This window comes from Larimichthys crocea, chromosome XI (genome assembly GCF_000972845.2).
Source record: "Larimichthys crocea isolate SSNF chromosome XI, L_crocea_2.0, whole genome shotgun sequence".
NCBI classification, from domain to species: Eukaryota; Metazoa; Chordata; class Actinopteri; family Sciaenidae; genus Larimichthys; species Larimichthys crocea.
In genome coordinates, this window is record NC_040021.1 from 20,898,752 (window position 1) to 20,916,131 (window position 17,380).

A 17,380-nucleotide genomic window follows, 5' to 3' on the forward strand; every position below is an offset into this window, starting at 1 on the left:
CAGTCGGCAAAAGAGAGGATGAGTAGGAGGGAAAGTTGGCCCTGTCCTCTGCCAGCCCTGAGCTACTATCCATACTTTTTCCTCATGACAGGCTTCACTTATCTGGATCCAGTCTTAAAAGAAGAACCTTTTTTTTAAGTCGTCTTTCATTTATGGCATCTGAATTCATCTTACTTTGACAGACTTTGACAGACTTTGTAGCGACTCCTCTGAGTATTTTACATTATATTTTTTTAAGAGTTTAGATTCTGCATGTTCTTACCATTCTTTTCTTTTTGTCATTATCTACACAGGATCAGAAATCAGTGAATATAAACATGTATATTTTAACTTTATAAATAACTTTAATAATACATATATAATATAATACATTTGTTGTGACTCTGCCCAAACTTGAAAACACTGCCAAATACTGTAAACAGCCTTGAAAGCAGCAAACTTGCTAGTGTTCATCTATGTTAATTTTGTCTTGGCAGATATTTGGAGTTGAGATATTAACAGGTGTTGATTTGTCCAGTCTTGGAGCTAATATAACTGCAGGGTGGCTGCTAAAATGGTCATGTGTCGAATTACCCCTGACCGTCGCCTACTCATGTCGATTTTTAACACTGGTGACTTTGTTGTCCAGCCAGTAAGCTGATAGGACAGGCTGCTCTTTCCAGGATGCAGATATAGTTACGAAAGTACTATTTCCCTCGATTAAGTGAACCCAGTACAAGGAGCTGATCAAATTATGTAATTTTCATGAAGCTCTTTCCTGAGTAGAATGCAGTGCAGGACAACAGTTTAAGGACCATTACAGTAGCTTGTTTACTCCAGATTGTGTTTACTTACTTTAATTAGTTTGACATTTTGTGAAATACACTTATTGGCTTTCTTGTAGAGCGTTAGATGAGAAAATCCACATCACTCTGTCTGCAAAACATGAAACTGCAGCTTGAAAATGATAAACTCAGCTTAGGACAAAGAACTGAAGCATGGGGTAACACCCCCGTTTAGCTTTGTCCAGAGGTAAATAAATCAAAATTTAGCTACGCTAAGCTAGAAGAATTTCTAAAGCTCACCCATTATCACTTATCAGCCCTGTTTCCAGTCTTTGTGCTAAGCTAAGCTAAATGACTGCTGGCTGTACCTTCATATTTTACAAAGAGATATGACAGTTGTATCATCTTCTCATCTTAGACAGGGCAAGGAAACTAGTAAGTGTGCATCCCAAAATGTCAATATATTCTTCATATGTTTACCAGCCTTTTCAATCGATAGCATACTGTAACGTTTTGTATTATTTGATGTATTATTCCGGCCAGCCACTAGTTTTCACTCATGTCTGTATTTTGTAATCCATCACAGTAAACATTAAATGATGGTACAACAAAGTTCAGCAAAGTTTCAAGAGACTGCTAACTGATTTACATACTTTATGGAAACCAACGGAAACCAGAGACTGAACAGTGAGAAAATGCATCAAACTATGCAAAGCTCTAGAACACAACAGCAGGGTTAGGGTAAGTAATGAAATATCTGGGATAAAGCATGTAAAACTATGCTATTTTACTACACTGTTGCTATTTGTTGTGCCAGGGTAATGGAAGATAATGGAGGGAGTGACTTTTGGTTATGTAATATATTGTGTTAACACTCATAAGCTGTGATAACAGGGGAGTTTTCTTTGGTGTGCATTGATTTTCAATGGAGGGATCATCTTTCTGTCTGTATTCTTTGTATACTTCCTTGTTTTGGTTCCTGTGTTTCTCACTCTGCTGCTGAATAGTCCCTGATGCAAATAAAGTCTGTGCTGTAGAATCACTTTCATTGTAAACCTGGATGACATTCATGATACTTGTGGGTCTGTTTGTCCTGAAAACAAAGACAGTTCAAAAGCCATCTTTCTGTCCCATCCTGGCTGATTGTGATGAGATGGGTGTGGCACCCGAGTCACTGAGAATTCAGTAAGTGAACCAAAGGTCACAAAACCTCAAAGTAAGGAGGAGCTGTCATTCTTGTAATGCCAGTTGTCATAGTTGTTGCCATGCATTCCCATATCACTTCACTGAACTATCCAAATAAAACACACCCAAGTTGAACAACACTTGATGTCAGTGATACTTATTGCTTCTCTCACCACACTCAGTGTGTTTGTCTGATTCTCACTGTTTTAGAAATGTGCATGGCAATAGTAATGTCAGATATTTCAGTACACCACTGAACAACATTTGAATCAAAATGTAGGGACTGCTAGTTGTTTGGTCACTGTCAGTCAATCTAATCAAACCACACCTACATAGTCCCGATAAAGCAGATTAGCTTTTGAGTGTTAAACTTAAAATAAATAATAACTAAGGTCTGTTTGACTCCCAAACATATTGTTATATATATTATGTATACATATTTATAGTCACTGATGTTTCATTTTATAGACAAACGAAGATCTGAAATGGAGTTGTTGGGGTTTTAAGTCCCTTGTACCAAAGGCAATGTCATTTCAAACTAACTATAAAGACTAAAACTGTTTGAGTGTCTTAAAATAGTAGCTAGCTAGTAGACACTCAGACACTTCCTGTTCAGCAGTTGCCTTTAACAAGACTTTGGTGCAGCCTGAAATATCTCAACAACGGATAGACGTTCATGTTCCTCAGAGGATGAATCTCCTTGACTTTAGTGAGCCCCTATTTTTTCCTCTGGCACCACAAAGAGGTTGACAGAGCTGATTCTTAGTGAAATGCCTCAACAATTATTGGATGGTTGCCATACAAATTGGTACAGATGACCATGGTTGGTTCCCAGATAATGAATCTTCCTGACTTTGGCGATCTCCTGACTTTCCCTCCATTGTCACCATGGGGTTGACAGAGATCTTTTCTTAGTGAAATAAGGTGGAAATGTTTGGTTTTGATTGTGATGTCTCAGCAACTATTGGAATAAATTGTCATGAAATTTGGCAGAAACATTCATGAGGAGTTTTATTTACTTTGGAAATCCCCTGACTTCACCTAGCATCAAAAATGTCATTTGACTAAATAACATTCCAATCAGCTTTGGCTGTACTTCTTCTTTAGTGCTAAATTAGCCCAATTATAAAAAAAAGTTAACACGCTAAGATAATAAACAATAACAAGCATAAACATGTTAGCAATGTCATCCTGTCGTGTGGCTGTACACTCTTAGTGTTGACTTGGTGGGTGCTATTATTTCTAACGGAAGATATCTTATTTTGTATTGATCTAAAATTCAACCAATTTGCAGACTCCGCCCAAACTGTAAGCAGCACCACCCATCCAAACTGATTGCAACATTTACCCAGTGACCCTTGTAAAATAACACTTTAGCATCTTGTTAAAACACACTGCTTACTGCTAATTCATTACCCGTTCATGACATCAGTCTCAGTCTGTCTAACCAGTCAGGGCAGTTTCCAGAAGGCCTGTCGAGCTCACATGGTGTCATTAATGAATGAAACAGGAAAAGAAGGAATCCTGTCTGCTTTTTGGGGATCCGATTGGGACTAAGATTGGGTTTCTCTCTCTCTCTTTCTGACTGTGTCAGTGCTCAGACCCTAAAATCCCTGCTGACTGGATGTCTGGTGGAGAGGGTTCAGACAGCCGACACTAATCCGGTCTCTCCAACACACACACACACACACACACACACACACACACACACACTGGAAACACACATGCAAGTAGTGTTTGATCTCTATGCAGGGAATTCATCATGTGATGTTGGGGGTTGATATGTTGTGTGCTGTTAGTTTGTAGCTATTTCAATCAATTTTGTTCAATAAAATTTAAAGGACAGCTCTTTCTCTGTGTCAGATTAAAAGCAGCACTACAATAAATCGCATATTTTTGCATTATCCCTCAATAAATATCAGTTTTATGGCATTTCTATTGGCACTTCCCAATGAAGAGTGATGTCTGAGTGACCATTTCTGTATTATTTCTGTATTTGCACTGATATTTGTGTAGCATCTTGATAAAATCTGGGGATATTTTGTGGCAGAAATATACTTGAATCTCTGTCAAGTCAATGCAATTTATTTCAAGCTGGAAAATCTACATTTGGTGTGTTATTTCTTCGTTCATCAAGGACAGAATCCAAAGCATCAACACTATTTCTAACGAGAAACGGGAGATAAACAAACATACACATTCATGTGTGTTTAAGACAGACAGACAGGCAGGCAGGCAGACAGACAGACAGACAGGCAGAGAGTGGAGGATGCTGCCTCTGCTGCCTCTGCTGCTCTGGTAACCCCTCACCTAGATCATCCTTTTGTGCACAGCGCGCTGCAGGTTGATATCTCTGCGCTCCGTCCAGCTGTCACCGCCTGCATTGGTTCACCCAGCAGACACACGTAGGCGCGTATCCGACCGACCAACCCCCCTCTTCCCCCGGCAGACCGAAGAGCCGGCGAGCGGCGGGACAGCCAGGCAGTTTGGACAGGACGGAAAGGACAGAGGTCTCCGCGGACCGAGTGAGTAAATACATGAAAATATGTTGTTTATGCGTCTGATCGGATGTTTGTTTTTCATGCACTATAGAAAAAAAAATCTTGTTTTCCTTCGGCGGTGTGAGCTGGAGGAGGGAGGGGGGTGTTTCTCCTGATCTCAATCTGCGTTGCCGGGTGGAGATCGGTGATGTAGTTGAAGGATGATAAACCGACTTCCAGTCTGTTAATATCATAAAACACATCATAAGCAGCGTTATAAACAATGTCCATGTGAGGTTTGTTTGGGAAAGTGAGGTTTCCTCTGAAGATCTTTCATCGTGCGCAACTTGCACCACATTTGCAGTCATTTAAGTACTTAACGAGGACTCCCAGGGTTTCACTGCCTCAGTATAATGTGTGTAAGCTCTTGTTAAGCCTCCATGAATATGAGTTTGATTACCTCTACTACACCAGATACACCAGAGGGGGGTGACGTTATTATTATTATTTTTGTGAATTTCAGCATCACTGTACACATATTACACTTTAACCCTGCAGCTGATGGCTGCACCATGTGTCATATTTTGCATTTTGACATTTTCACTGCGGTTTTATTGTCTTTGCGTTCAAATTGCGGTTATTTCCAGCAGTATTCCCTCGTCCAGCTCAGTCCCTCCCGGCGAAACTCGTGTCTGAACACGTTGTCAGAAAGAGGGTGTGTGTCTGAAAACCAGAAGACAGCCAATGAGCGGCGGCTGCCCGCCCACACTATGCCACTTGTTTACTACTGAAGCTGGACGCTGATTGGAGGAGAGGTGGGGGAAAATCGGGCTTTGTGCTGCGTCCGCGTGTGCATACAAAAATGGGAAATTTGAGCTTTCTCGTTGGTAATACTGTTTGTGGTAAACAACTCGAGATCTTGGCACTGCTACACTAGACCTCCACCTCCATGATAGGACATTTCTGTTGTGGAGGTTTATCAAAAGTAAATAGTATTTTTTCAACACTATTCACTTTAATATAAAACAGTGTAATACTACTACAACACTATTCACTTTAATATAAAACAGTGTAATACTACTACAACTAATTACTACTAACTAACTAACCATGACTACAATTAATGGTAATAATAATAATACATTGTATACATTGCATCACAGTATTATCACATTCAATAATAAATACTATTAATAATAACAATAGGCTACAAAATATACCAATGTAATACAAACAAACAAATAATCTTCATTATCATAACCACAATAAACTTTATTTTTTACTGTTTAGGGCTGCAACTAACTATTTATTTAGTTATTTACTAATTATTTTCAGTAATTTTTAATCTGTTGTTTTTCAAAAATTTCAGATAGTGAATAATGAAGGATGCCCTCCCAATTTTTCCAATTTTTTAAGGCAACATCTTAAAATTGTTTGTTTTGCTCAACAAACAAGCTTTAAAAATATTCAGCGTGCAATAAAGGACTGACAAAGGCTTCAAATCTGAGGATCAAAAACAGAATTTTTTAATTTCATTAATCGATACATTCTTTTCTCTTCATTACTGTTATTATTTTTACTGGTTTATTTGCTGTGATGTGACCTCAGATGTGCCCTGATGTCAATCATCTTGCACATGTGGTTTCAAATATGTGGTCTGAGTATGAAATAACAGGTCATGACCAATCACACTCTTCAGGAAACTTAAGGTTATTGATTCTGACAACCTAAACTTGTCATAATACTTAAAACACAGTAAATGGTGAATACCTTATTCAGCATTATTCCTACGTGACCTGAATGCAGCATTGCCCCCATTTTACCTCTATGGGCTATCGGCCACAGTGAAAGCACCCACACGTCAGATCAGGTCTGTGGAGCGCGTTATCAGTCACGCAGTCTGTTAGAGTGGACAACAAAACTACAGCATGAGTCTGCTTCAGCCGCGAACTACATCCACACAAACTCTGTGTTCACTTCAAATTCCTGCAATCATTTTCAAATCCCCTGTGATGTTTCTGTCAGGCAGAGAGACGCAAGATGGAATGAGTGCATGAGTGTTTGCCAACACTCACTAGTCGGTGAAGCTGCCTTCTGTTTATTCATCGGGGGGAGCAGTATTTATCACTGAATACCATGGTTCATCATGAGCACATTTTTTTCTCTATGGAAATAATCTTTACCTTTCACCACTTAATGCTTTTAAGACAGAAGCTGTGCAGATATCAAACAAAAGTCACTTTTTGAGGAATATTATATAATTGATGTAAACACTTAATTTAAAGGGGCACTCCACACATTTGTACCTGATGATGTCATCAGGGTTATCTTTGGCTTGACACAAACTGGAAGTCTAGAGTTTGAAGTGGCCATGTAGGTGGAAATAGGAGGTTTAAATCAAAGACACTAAGTGGCATTATGGGAAATGTAGGATCCAGTGTTTTGAAAACTCAAAGTCGGCATATCTCGATTTCTGCTGCTCTGAATATGGCATTGTCGTAGAAACATTTAAAAATGCAGACAGACAGTTTGATTGGTTCAAATCTCATCTCGCTGTCCCTGGTGGTTTGTCTACAGGGAGGTGTGACACTGTGCTGAGTCCCCCCACTGTGTGCAGCAGCACCATGGCAGCTATGGGACCTGAGGGCAGAGCTGAAGCAGGGCCAGGCGGGACGCCAGTCTGCCCACCGGGACTACAGGCCTGCGTCTCTACAACAACGCACAACAACAATGTGCCAGACAGGCAGCAGACTCTGGTGAGTATACGGAAAGGGACTCTCATTCAGCTTACCTGAGATGATTAACCTTTTACATTTGTTTTATTGTGTTTTACAACCCTCTTTCTATATATACATTCATCATCTATGCATCCATTCAGTCGAACAGGCAGTATGGGTAAACACAGCTGTCAGTGGTTACAGGACGCAGTGTTCAGGATTGCGTGGCATTATGGGTGCATTTTGATGATAGGGTGCACATTAACATGAGAAAAAAGGCCACACCGTCCAACGTTTAAAGTCCAGTTTGAGGAAAAGAAAGAGCATCTACAAAAGGCTGATTATTTCCTCCACCTGTGTTAGACGTAATGAACTATCTGGTCAGAGACTGGCACCCACACCCTCTCCATACTGCCATACTGGCAGATCGTGCTGTCTGCAGGCAGGACACCACAGATGGACAGGAAACATTCTTTCAGCTGCTCATGTAAACAGCTTAACCCACATAAAAGTATGGGTTACTCCATCCATTCATTTACTGGCTGGACGTGTTGTTTTTGAACTCATTGTTTCATTACCGCTGTCCTAACGTGTCCACACAGAGCTGTGTCCAGGCAGAGAAAGCACTCGCAGGGCGTGGGCATCACAGGAACAAGACATCAGTTCACCTGCCGCAGAAGGAGGCCGAGCGAGGCTGGAGCAACCTGGCTGCTCCTTTACAAACTATGGGACCCACAATGCACCTTAGCAACGCGACAGCTACTGGAGAGGCGCCATACAGGTGAGGGAGCAGTGACAGTACACGAGTGTGTGAGGGTGCATTTTATCACAGTAGAGTCTAATGATGTCTCTTTACATTATCTCCAGTTTCCGCAGTCCAGAGTCGGTGGAGATGGATGAGATCATGGCAGCCATGGTTCTGACCAGTCTGTCCTGCAACCCTGTGGTCCAGAGTCCTCCACAAACAGATCCTGGACCAGGTAAAAAACATTTACTAATGCATTATAAGTCATTTAAAAGCCATTATTAAGAACAAACGAGTTTTCTGGTTTTACTTAGAAATCCACTGGTAATGTTCTAAAAGTCAAGGGGAGATTTCAGCACCTGGCAACCCCAAGGTTATTCTTAGTAAAGGCTTATAATTGATCTATAACAAAGACATTCATTAAAACTTACAAATCATTTATAATGGGTACCTTATTAGAAAATGGTACCTGGCTCAGATTTTTCTGAGCTCTCTTAGCAAAACAAGATATGTTCCCACCAAACCAAGTGCAAAGCAAATATCCACTTTAAAGAAAGCCTCTTTAAAAAGTCACAGTGGAATCAGATAGTAAAATATAACAAACTTGTTTTTTGCAAAATGTGTCATACAGCTGTAGCTGTAATTTTAGTTAAAATTTTGCAACTGTAGCTGAACATTGCTTTTTTCATATATAGGTATAATCTTAAATTCAATAGTATTACAAGTAGTATTATGTGGGTCTTATAACCACCAACCAACTCAGTAATCTGGCTAAAGTTAGCTAAATTTAACTAACATTAGCCATCATAAACTATGGGTCACTGGACTTAAAAATCCTGGTGTACTAACAATATGTATGATAAATAAAGAAACTTGCAGGACTGATTGTAGTAATTGTAGTAACTAGTCTAAGTCTACGTTCCCTGTTTAACCTAGAATAAAGTGTGCAGAAAAAAGATTATTTGTATTTAAAATATTTTTGGCAATGTGAAAAATCTCATTTGAACAAATGTGGAACAGAGCAAAGAGGTGGTAAATAGACACATCACAACCTTGGCACCAGTGTGGGACACCTGCTGTTCTGTGTATGATGGGCAGAGAAAGCAGTCCCAAATGCACACTGACTATTTTAACCACAAAGAAACAAAAAATATTTGATATCTGAACCATAAAGTCATCAAAAATAACCATGATGGCAGTGTTTACGTCAGTATTGAGAGGAAACCGTTAGGTAAAAAGGACAAGAGGTGAGTAAACTAACATCGTCTTTGTGTTTTCCAGCCGGCTCATCGTCACCAGCTGACATGGAGTGCGGTGGCGGCGAGCTCTCGGACAGCGGCAGCAGCGGCTACTGGAGCTGGGACCACGGCAATGTGAGCCCCGCCCCCTCGCCGTCCGTCACAGAGATGGACAGCAGTCCCGATGAAGGCCTACATATGGAACTGGAGCAGGGAGAAGAGCTTAATGCCAAAAAGCCAAAAGTACATATCTCTACGTGATCCCTTCAAAATTTTATCACCATATGGTGGAAACATGATCTCAAAGGAAGTATGTCACGTCTCACTCTGTCTTTATTTTATGTCCTCTGTCTCTCACAGAGCTCTTTCCGAGGTGTGTATAAGTGTCTGTGGCCCAGTTGTGGCAAGGTGCTAACGTCTTCAGTCGGAATAAAAAGACATATCCGTGTGCTGCATCTGGGGTGAGTGGAAAAACTTCTGATTTACATAGACAATCAGCTAGGAGTTGATTGAAATGTTTTAATGCTGGAGCTGACACAATACCTGAGTTTAATTATTAATACCAAAATAATACTTTTCTGAGGTTGAAGTGAATTGAAAAAAGGCTCATGTTCTTCCACTGTCTCCAAATTATTATGTGGCGAACACAACAAAACTGTGTATGCTGTTTATTCCAGTCCGCTCTACTGGGGCTACATTCATGACTAAAATAAAACACCTCACATGAATCATGCCATTTCACAACTATATTTTTAAACATTACAATGTTTCAATAGATGGATGAATTAAAATATATTGTATATCTGAGGTGAAAAGGGTTGGACTATCCTCCCTTCTCCGTCAACCCACAGGTTCCCCAAGCCAGTCCGTAGGGACTTGGCCGGCATGGACCACAGTATGGTGGGTGGACTGGTAGCTGGAGAGGTGCCAGTTCACCTCCTGGGCATTGCTTAGGTGCCCTTCAGCAAGGCTAACTGCTCCCAGGGTGTTGCTGCCTGTCTGCCAATCAGTCGACCATCTCTGCATCTTTGCATGGTCTATAATCCCTTTATGTGTGTGTGTCCTTCATAAAATAGTGTTTCTCAGTAACTGTCCGCTTTAAGAATTAGTCAACAAAATTATTAACCAGATTTTTGGATATTTGTGCTGCAGACATTTTCAGTCTGCACCGAAAAAGTCTTGAGGTTTGATATGGACTGTTGCTAATATGTGGTGTCCTGCTTGTCATGTAGTTTATAGAATATGAAGGAATTATCGAGGTCTATCTATTCATACAGAGGCGAATATCAGATCATTTTATTGTTTCATTTTAGTGTCTCAGATCCTCCATTGTCTGAGGGGAGGTGGAAACCAGACAGTTTACCCCTGTGGAACATTTCAGAGCTGCAAAACAACATTAAAAAAACAAGAGGGAATAAAATTTTCAGGTTGTGAAAGAGCTCTGACTTAGTTACAGTCAGTACATGAAGTGATGAAAGATTTCATATCTGGGCCACAGTAAGTGCTGCATTCAGTAACTGACCAAACCAGTAACTCACTCTTTTTTACTGTCCCTCCATCTGCCAAACACACACACACACACACACACACACACACACACACTACCACACACACAGCAGTGGGTCAGACCAGTCCCAGAGAGAAGAGGACTTCTACTACACTAAGATCTCCTGTGAGACTGTGGACCCCAACTCCACTCCAGCTCCTTCCCAGCAGGCTCTGGGCCAGGCCTCGTCCTCTCATCTCAGTTGGGCATCCAGCGGTTCTCCTTCTGCCTTAGGGCTCCAGATCCCTCCGGCTCACAGGCCCAGATCCAACTCCAGCTCCGGGCCCGGCCCGAGCAGGCCCAGTTCGCTCAGCCAGTCGGCCCCCAGCAGCTTCTGGCAGATCCACTCGGAGCATCTCTATCAGGTGGGTGCAGCAGTGTTGATGTCAGTGTCTGAGGGGGTGACAGAGGTTCCTCCCAGACCATAACTAGTATTTATGTTTTATTATCACGTTTCTTCTTCATACCATCATACCAGATGATTCATTTGGACAGCGTGGGCAGATGTAGACGTACTCAACCAGCTATAAAACTCACCCTCCTAAAATTTAATTTGTCCTAATTTGAATAGAGATTCATTTAATGATTTCTCGTTATCTAAATGTTTTTTGTGGGCTGAGAAGATGCTAATCAGTTTGACCTCAACAAGTAATTTGTTGAGGTCAAATATCTGTTTTAATTGTAGATTAAAGTGCCTTAATTTCAGTGAATAATTGTTTGCTTCCCAACGTTTGAGTTAATCATTGAAAGCAGGCAGTGTTTTGGAGGCTGAAACTATTTGAGTGCGATGAAAGGAGACAGCGAGGCCCTTGTTGGCATGAATTATTAAATGTCATGCTTAGATTGTAGTGTGTGAATAGAGGAATTTGCCTTACCAAACATGACCGTTTCCTGTTGCCCGAATTCACTGATGTTTCCCATGAAATCAGGCTGGAAATGAAAACAGAAAAGAATGTACAGTAACTAGATTCCATTAAAAAAAAAAAAAAATCATTTTACTGGAGTTTCTGTTCATGTTACATGGTTATGGTGCTGTTTCAGAGGTCCTCCTTAATCAGCGTGCCCATGTTAATACCCCTCTGATGAGCCAATGAGCTACAACTTTGTTTATACATCACAAAGCAGCAGATTTCACTGGTGACCTGCATTTACCCTGCACCACTGAGCCTGTTAATGGATGCTTTGTGACAGTGAGAGAGTAAGCTGTCGGCTTGCTCGCTCCCCCAAGGACACTCGACTCTCAGCAGCCTGTAAAAGGCAGAAAGGCACAACGTGGATTCTTCCAGCGTGTAGTCGAACAGCGGTTAGGGCACGATATGCAAACATTTATACGCACTTTGGACTGATTCAACCTACAAAGAAAAATGTTCAGAGCAAACTTTGATTCTCACGTTTAAAAAGGTTGTGCCACATTTGTATGGTGGAGTCCAACTGAAGCTAGAGTGTGGGTTGAATTGTGGGTCAGTGCTGCTGGTGGAGCAGTGTTTACTATGTGTGTCACTGCTGGTGGCCGCTTGTGGTTTGAAATGTTTGACCAGAGCGTTGAACTCACGCTGGCTCCTTTCTTCTGTCTCAGGACACTCTCCGTCATCATGTTTTATTTTGTGCACATAAGTGCATTTTCAACAAATTTCCCCATCTACTTCTGTGTACGCTATGGGGTGGGGTGGTAGGAATGCAGCAGGATGAGTTTTGTTCAGAGAGGTCAGGGTTGTCGAGAGGAGAAATGGGACAGAGGGAATGTGAACAGCATCACAGGAAGAGATCATTCAGTGTGGCAGTCTGTTTGTTACAGTAACTGGACAGAATCAAAAGCCATAAATGGATTATTTGTTACTAGTTGTCAGTTTGGCTGATGCAAGGAGGACAAGACCAGTGTTTCAAGTTAGAAATGTGTGTGTTGGAGTGGTGTTTCTGGAACAGCGAGACGGTCTCGGACATCTATTCCTGCTACTTTGAGCTGTACATTTATTTAATTAAAATCTAAATTGCGGCGGGTTGTGGTATATTTACTCTTCTGAATCACTTGCGGTGTCACTTCTGTTGGATCATCATAAATATATTTAATGCAAAATATATAAAATAGTTAAATTCCGAATTAACCTGTTTTAGCGTCTTTTAGCCCTTTGCTTTGTTTTTATGGCACCCAACTACAACTACAGTTTTGCTTCACTATCAAGAACTCCTCTAAAAACACTGAAAAACTCTCAAGGAACACCAAAATCAACAGAGCTAGTAACAAGCTTGTGAAAATATCAAAGCATTGAGCACCTAAACAGTCAGATCTTGGTGGAGGTCAAAACAGAGCTAAATGGAGTTAGCTCTATGGATTATTTAATTCAAATTCAGCATGTAGTCAGAAACAGAACGGCAAATGAATGCTAATGTTGCTCTGTGTCTGCAGAATATGTAACATATTATGTTAGTGAACGTGCTCACTATATATAATAGCTTGTTTCTGCTGCCCCCAAGTGGCCAGAAAATTGGTTGAAGCAGTTTTTAGTCCAAAATTAAAATTGAATTAAAGATTAAACTTAGTAACTTTTCATATGAAACAGGTTGTCAGACAGTTGAATGTCCTACAGATGTGCTGAATCATGTGTTGGCTCGTCTCTCCTGCTCCTTCCAGGCCTGTAGCCCCGTCCAGGTATCTGTGACCGCCAGAAGCCCCGGCTGCCAGGGTTGGACCCCCACAGCCTCCGTCTCTGGACACAGTAACACTCCGGTGGGTCTTGAAGACAGTTCACTGGTAAAAGACTTATAAGACTTAATTGCATATGATCCTATGATCTGTAAAACATACTCAAGATCCGATTTACTACAGCTGATGTGTAAATAACTACAGTTTTTGTATCCTTCAGGACTTGTTCTCCATTGAGGACTGCTGTTGTACTTAATCTGTGGTTGTCTCTTCAGATGGTGAAACCTCGTTGCCGGTCTGTCAGCGTCGGGGAACAGTGGCTCCAACAGAACAGGCTGCAGCCGATGAGTGCGTCGCCCTCCCGCACTCACTGCTCCTTCAGGTGAGGCGTCACCTAACCTGCTTTTAAAATTTCAACACCTGCCAGCCAGCTAAATGCTAATATGCTGACGTTTAGCAGGTAATGTTTGAGTGAGTTTAGAGTCATTATTTAGTCATAAACCAAAGTATTGGGCAAACAGAATGATCTGATGATGTTGCTGGAGGAAAAATGAAAAACAACTCAGGAGGCCTTCAGTTCAGTTGCTGGTGTAAATTCATAACTTTGAGTTAAAAACTGCATAATATCATATTTTGTTGTGTTGCATCATAGCATTAACAATTGTAATCATATTTTAAATTTTGCATTTTTGTGTTCCTTGACTGAACTGAGCGAATAGGCATAGGTTACTCTAACGTTACTGGTTTTAACATTTTATACCTCCAGAAAACAAACTTCATTTTAGTTGTTGCCCAATGTCTCTGTGTCAAAATGTTTGTTTTCATAATTGCCAATTCTTTTTCAATCAATCAATCATTTGTCTGGTCTGTGGTCTGTCAGAAAGTCGTGGTCAGGCCCATTGCAATTCCTAAATTCCACAGTGACGTCATCAAATTTCTTGTTTGGTCTGACAAACCTTCAAAAATCTAAAGATATTCAATGTATTCTCACATAAGACAGAAAAACAGCAAATTCTCACAACTGAAACTGAGGAAGATTTGACATTTCTGCTTGAAAAATGTCTCAAGCTATGAATTGATTTTCAAGCTTGTGGCCTGCTCCTGGTGTTTTCAAGTTCAGTGGTGATGCTGTTATTAAACTCTACATTGTAGATTGTGCATAAAGACAATGCAGGTCAGTAAGGTGCCATAAGATGAAGCTCTACAAATAAAGCTTTATTGATTTTGATTGCAGTATCCATCCACTATCTTTCTCCTCCAGGTTGTCATTTTATCACCCACTTTGCTGCCGTCCGTAAATTCACATTTCCACGGCTCGGCCAGGAAAGATAAAACTGATTCAATCACCTTTTCATTTTGTTATCAGTCTATTTCCCCCTCAGTCTCATTTTTGTAGAGATTGATCACATCAAACCGCGTGTGGCAGCAAACCTTTCCTACCCTCGCCTTCTCATCCGCATCATTTGTGTCTTTACATCTGCAGGAAGGGTCGCGGGGAGGCCAAAAAGTGCCGCAAGGTGTACGGAGTGGAGCGCAAGGATCAGTGGTGCACCGCCTGCCGCTGGAAAAAAGCCTGCCAACGCTTCCCCGACTAAAAAAAAAAGAAACAGCTGCGTGAAGGAGAAAGCGTGAGACACAATGAGGTGGATGGACGAATGAGTGATAAAAGAGACTTTTATCAAAAAGAGGTTATAAATCAGGGCCCGAGAGCCATCAAGAAAACAACTGTTCTTTTACTACATGTGTTGTTTTTTTTTTACTTTCAACCTTTTTATTTTCTTTCCTAAAATGCAATTGGAGTTTTCTGTATCTTTGTAACTTGATCCTGAAAACTGAAGTCTGCGTTGGTGCTAGCTGTTGGCTGACCTTGACCATGTGATGTGCTACAAGCCTACAATACTCTCCTACTTTATCCAAAGGTCATATTACTGCCCCTGTAGCTCCACTGTATTAGACTGCTACTTGGCTGTTTCCTTTATTCCAATCCTCTCTTCCAGTGGTTACACAGTGGTTATGATGTACATGATATTGTGTGCTTTGAGTTACGTACAAGTATTTTATACCTTTTTTTTTTTTTTTTTTATCGTCTCGTTCAGCCCGTGTATTGGGCTTTTTTTTTTTCTTTTCTTTTTTTGTAATTTCATGTTTTTTGGCACTTTGTTGGAATATAAACTCACAAGAATAAGCTACATTTGGTTTGACTCAACCAAGTACCTATTTCCGTCCTGTGTTGGCATACGACCAGTGTTAAAGGTTTTATCCGTGAAGCTATGGAGTCGTGACAATGGGATTAGCATTAGGGGAATGAGTTTGTAATAGCAATAAAAAAGAGGAAATATATTGTCAAACACAAATTAAAAAGCACTGAATTTAAAACGTATGTTTCTTCTTCTCCTTCTCCTTCTTCTTCTTCTCCTGCATGACAGTCCACAAAAGAAATAGCAAACTATTTTATTGTTGTTTTCTCTATACACATTTTGTATGAAGACTCAGAACAATGGTATAATGTTAGAAATGTGGTCTGAAATGTACACTGTATTCACAAATTCCATTTTTTTTTTTTTTGGGTTGTATCGACAGGGAAACGCACACACACACACACATGCACGTGCACAGTCACACTCACACTCTCCACCCACGCTCATTTGTATACATTATTACATCTCAATAATCAAACACTAGTAAACACTATTAAGATGCAAAAGAATGGATGTGACCTGCTAGTGGAGGAAAATATCTTCATGGCAAAACAAATGAACAGATTTTTTGTTTGTTTTTTTCACCCAAGCAGACAACATCTTGTTCTGTATAATAACCACAGCTGACATGCACATTTCATTTCATCCCTCTGCTCTTAAATGGTACATTAAGATGATGCCTTTCAGAGCTGATGTCATTTAGTCCATCCCACAGTGTGATACACACCCAATGGCCCTGCCACTTTCCAGCTTCATGCACTTAAGTACAATAAGTGATGTGAACAGCTTGGCAAAAAGCCTGTGGTGGAGAAATGTTTGAGAGCTGACTGAGGATCAGTTTCTCCTTATTCCTGAATTCCACCTTGGCAACACTTTAAATTATTGCTTCCTCTTTTCTGAAACTACAGGGTAAGTTAGGGACTGTATGAAAATCATTAGAGGCAGTGAGAATTGTTTTTTTTTGTTTAGCTTTTTTGCTACAGAATTATATTTATCATTGTAATTTGAAGTTATATTGTTAATATTTGGAATCTGGCGGTGGAAAGAAAATATTATTGGTGCTCAGACCAGGTCAGTCTCTCAGCTCTTTTTGAAAAAATTTGTCAAAAATGTGGAAATTTATGATTACACTTGTAATTTACATAGTCATGGCTATAGTAAAAATAATTATGCTATTTACATATTATTATTACAATTGTCCTGACAATTCTCTACACTTTTCCTTCGTTTAGCCTTAAAGAGTGAAGTCAGTTTTACTAATTCAGTTCAATTCTTTGAGACATTTGGAGGAAACACGTTATTTTTCTCTCAGTCAACCGAAGGGTCCAAAAAAAATATGAATAACACTGCAGAATGCATTGCTTTCTTTAAAAAAGTTCTGACCCTGATGATTTTCACACAGTCCGTTGCCATACAGACATTACTAATACTGAGGATGAGAGCTAACACTGGGCTGAAATATGTGCCACCAGAAAGTGAATTTGAATCATTTATATTTGAATTTGAATTGCTTAATTTGAATCATTGCATTGAAAAACTGAATCTGAATTGTAACTTGAAATTGAATTTATTAAATCGGAACTGAACATTCAGTTCTCAAAATTCAAATTCAATTTTCTGTCACACACATCCAGGTAGTTGAGAAACATGGGGACCTTTCTGGACTTCAGAACGAAGGAAACCAAATTAAGTTTCTACATTTCCCCCCAAAACGGAACAAATTGCATCCCAGAAGAGATTTTTCTTTCCCCTGGGACAGCTGATGAAAAAACAGAACAATTCTGGGAAAAACGGGACGGGTGGCAACACTAAACTCAAATATAACGCCATAGAGAAGTTCTTCCTCCATTTAATGGCGGGTGGCAA

The 17,380-nt window shown here is 40.3% G+C and overlaps 1 protein-coding gene across 3 annotated transcripts; it reads left to right on the forward strand.

Annotated features, from left to right (window-relative positions):
- Positions 1-4,195: 4,195 nt before the first annotated feature.
- Positions 4,196-15,687, forward strand: znf395b (zinc finger protein 395b). 3 transcript variants are annotated; one of them, XM_019267695.2, is made up of 10 exons: positions 4,196-4,474; positions 7,007-7,185; positions 7,749-7,927; positions 8,014-8,126; positions 9,173-9,372; positions 9,490-9,590; positions 10,746-11,040; positions 13,305-13,424; positions 13,592-13,698; positions 14,800-15,687. In XM_019267695.2, exons 2-10 carry the CDS (start codon positions 7,054-7,056, stop codon positions 14,909-14,911), a joined length of 1,359 nt encoding a protein of 452 aa, XP_019123240.2. In that variant the 5' UTR covers positions 4,196-4,474; positions 7,007-7,053; the 3' UTR covers positions 14,912-15,687. The 3 variants fall into 3 exon arrangements, with proteins under 3 accessions (XP_019123240.2, XP_019123242.2, XP_019123241.2); XM_019267697.2 differs by having other exon boundaries at positions 13,305-13,400; XM_019267696.2 differs by having other exon boundaries at positions 10,749-11,040.
- Positions 15,688-17,380: the final 1,693 nt, after the last annotated feature.

Bases quoted from the DNA above. Each gene is read 5' to 3' on its own strand.
- znf395b (XM_019267695.2), top strand. From the start codon at position 7,054: ATGGCAGCTATGGGACCTGAGGGCAGAGCTGAAGCAGGGCCAGGCGGG. The intron at 7,186-7,748 runs GTGAGTATACGG...GTGTCCACACAG, and splicing joins CAGACAGGCAGCAGACTCTG to AGCTGTGTCCAGGCAGAGAA. The intron at 13,425-13,591 runs GTAAAAGACTTA...TTGTCTCTTCAG, and splicing joins GTCTTGAAGACAGTTCACTG to ATGGTGAAACCTCGTTGCCG.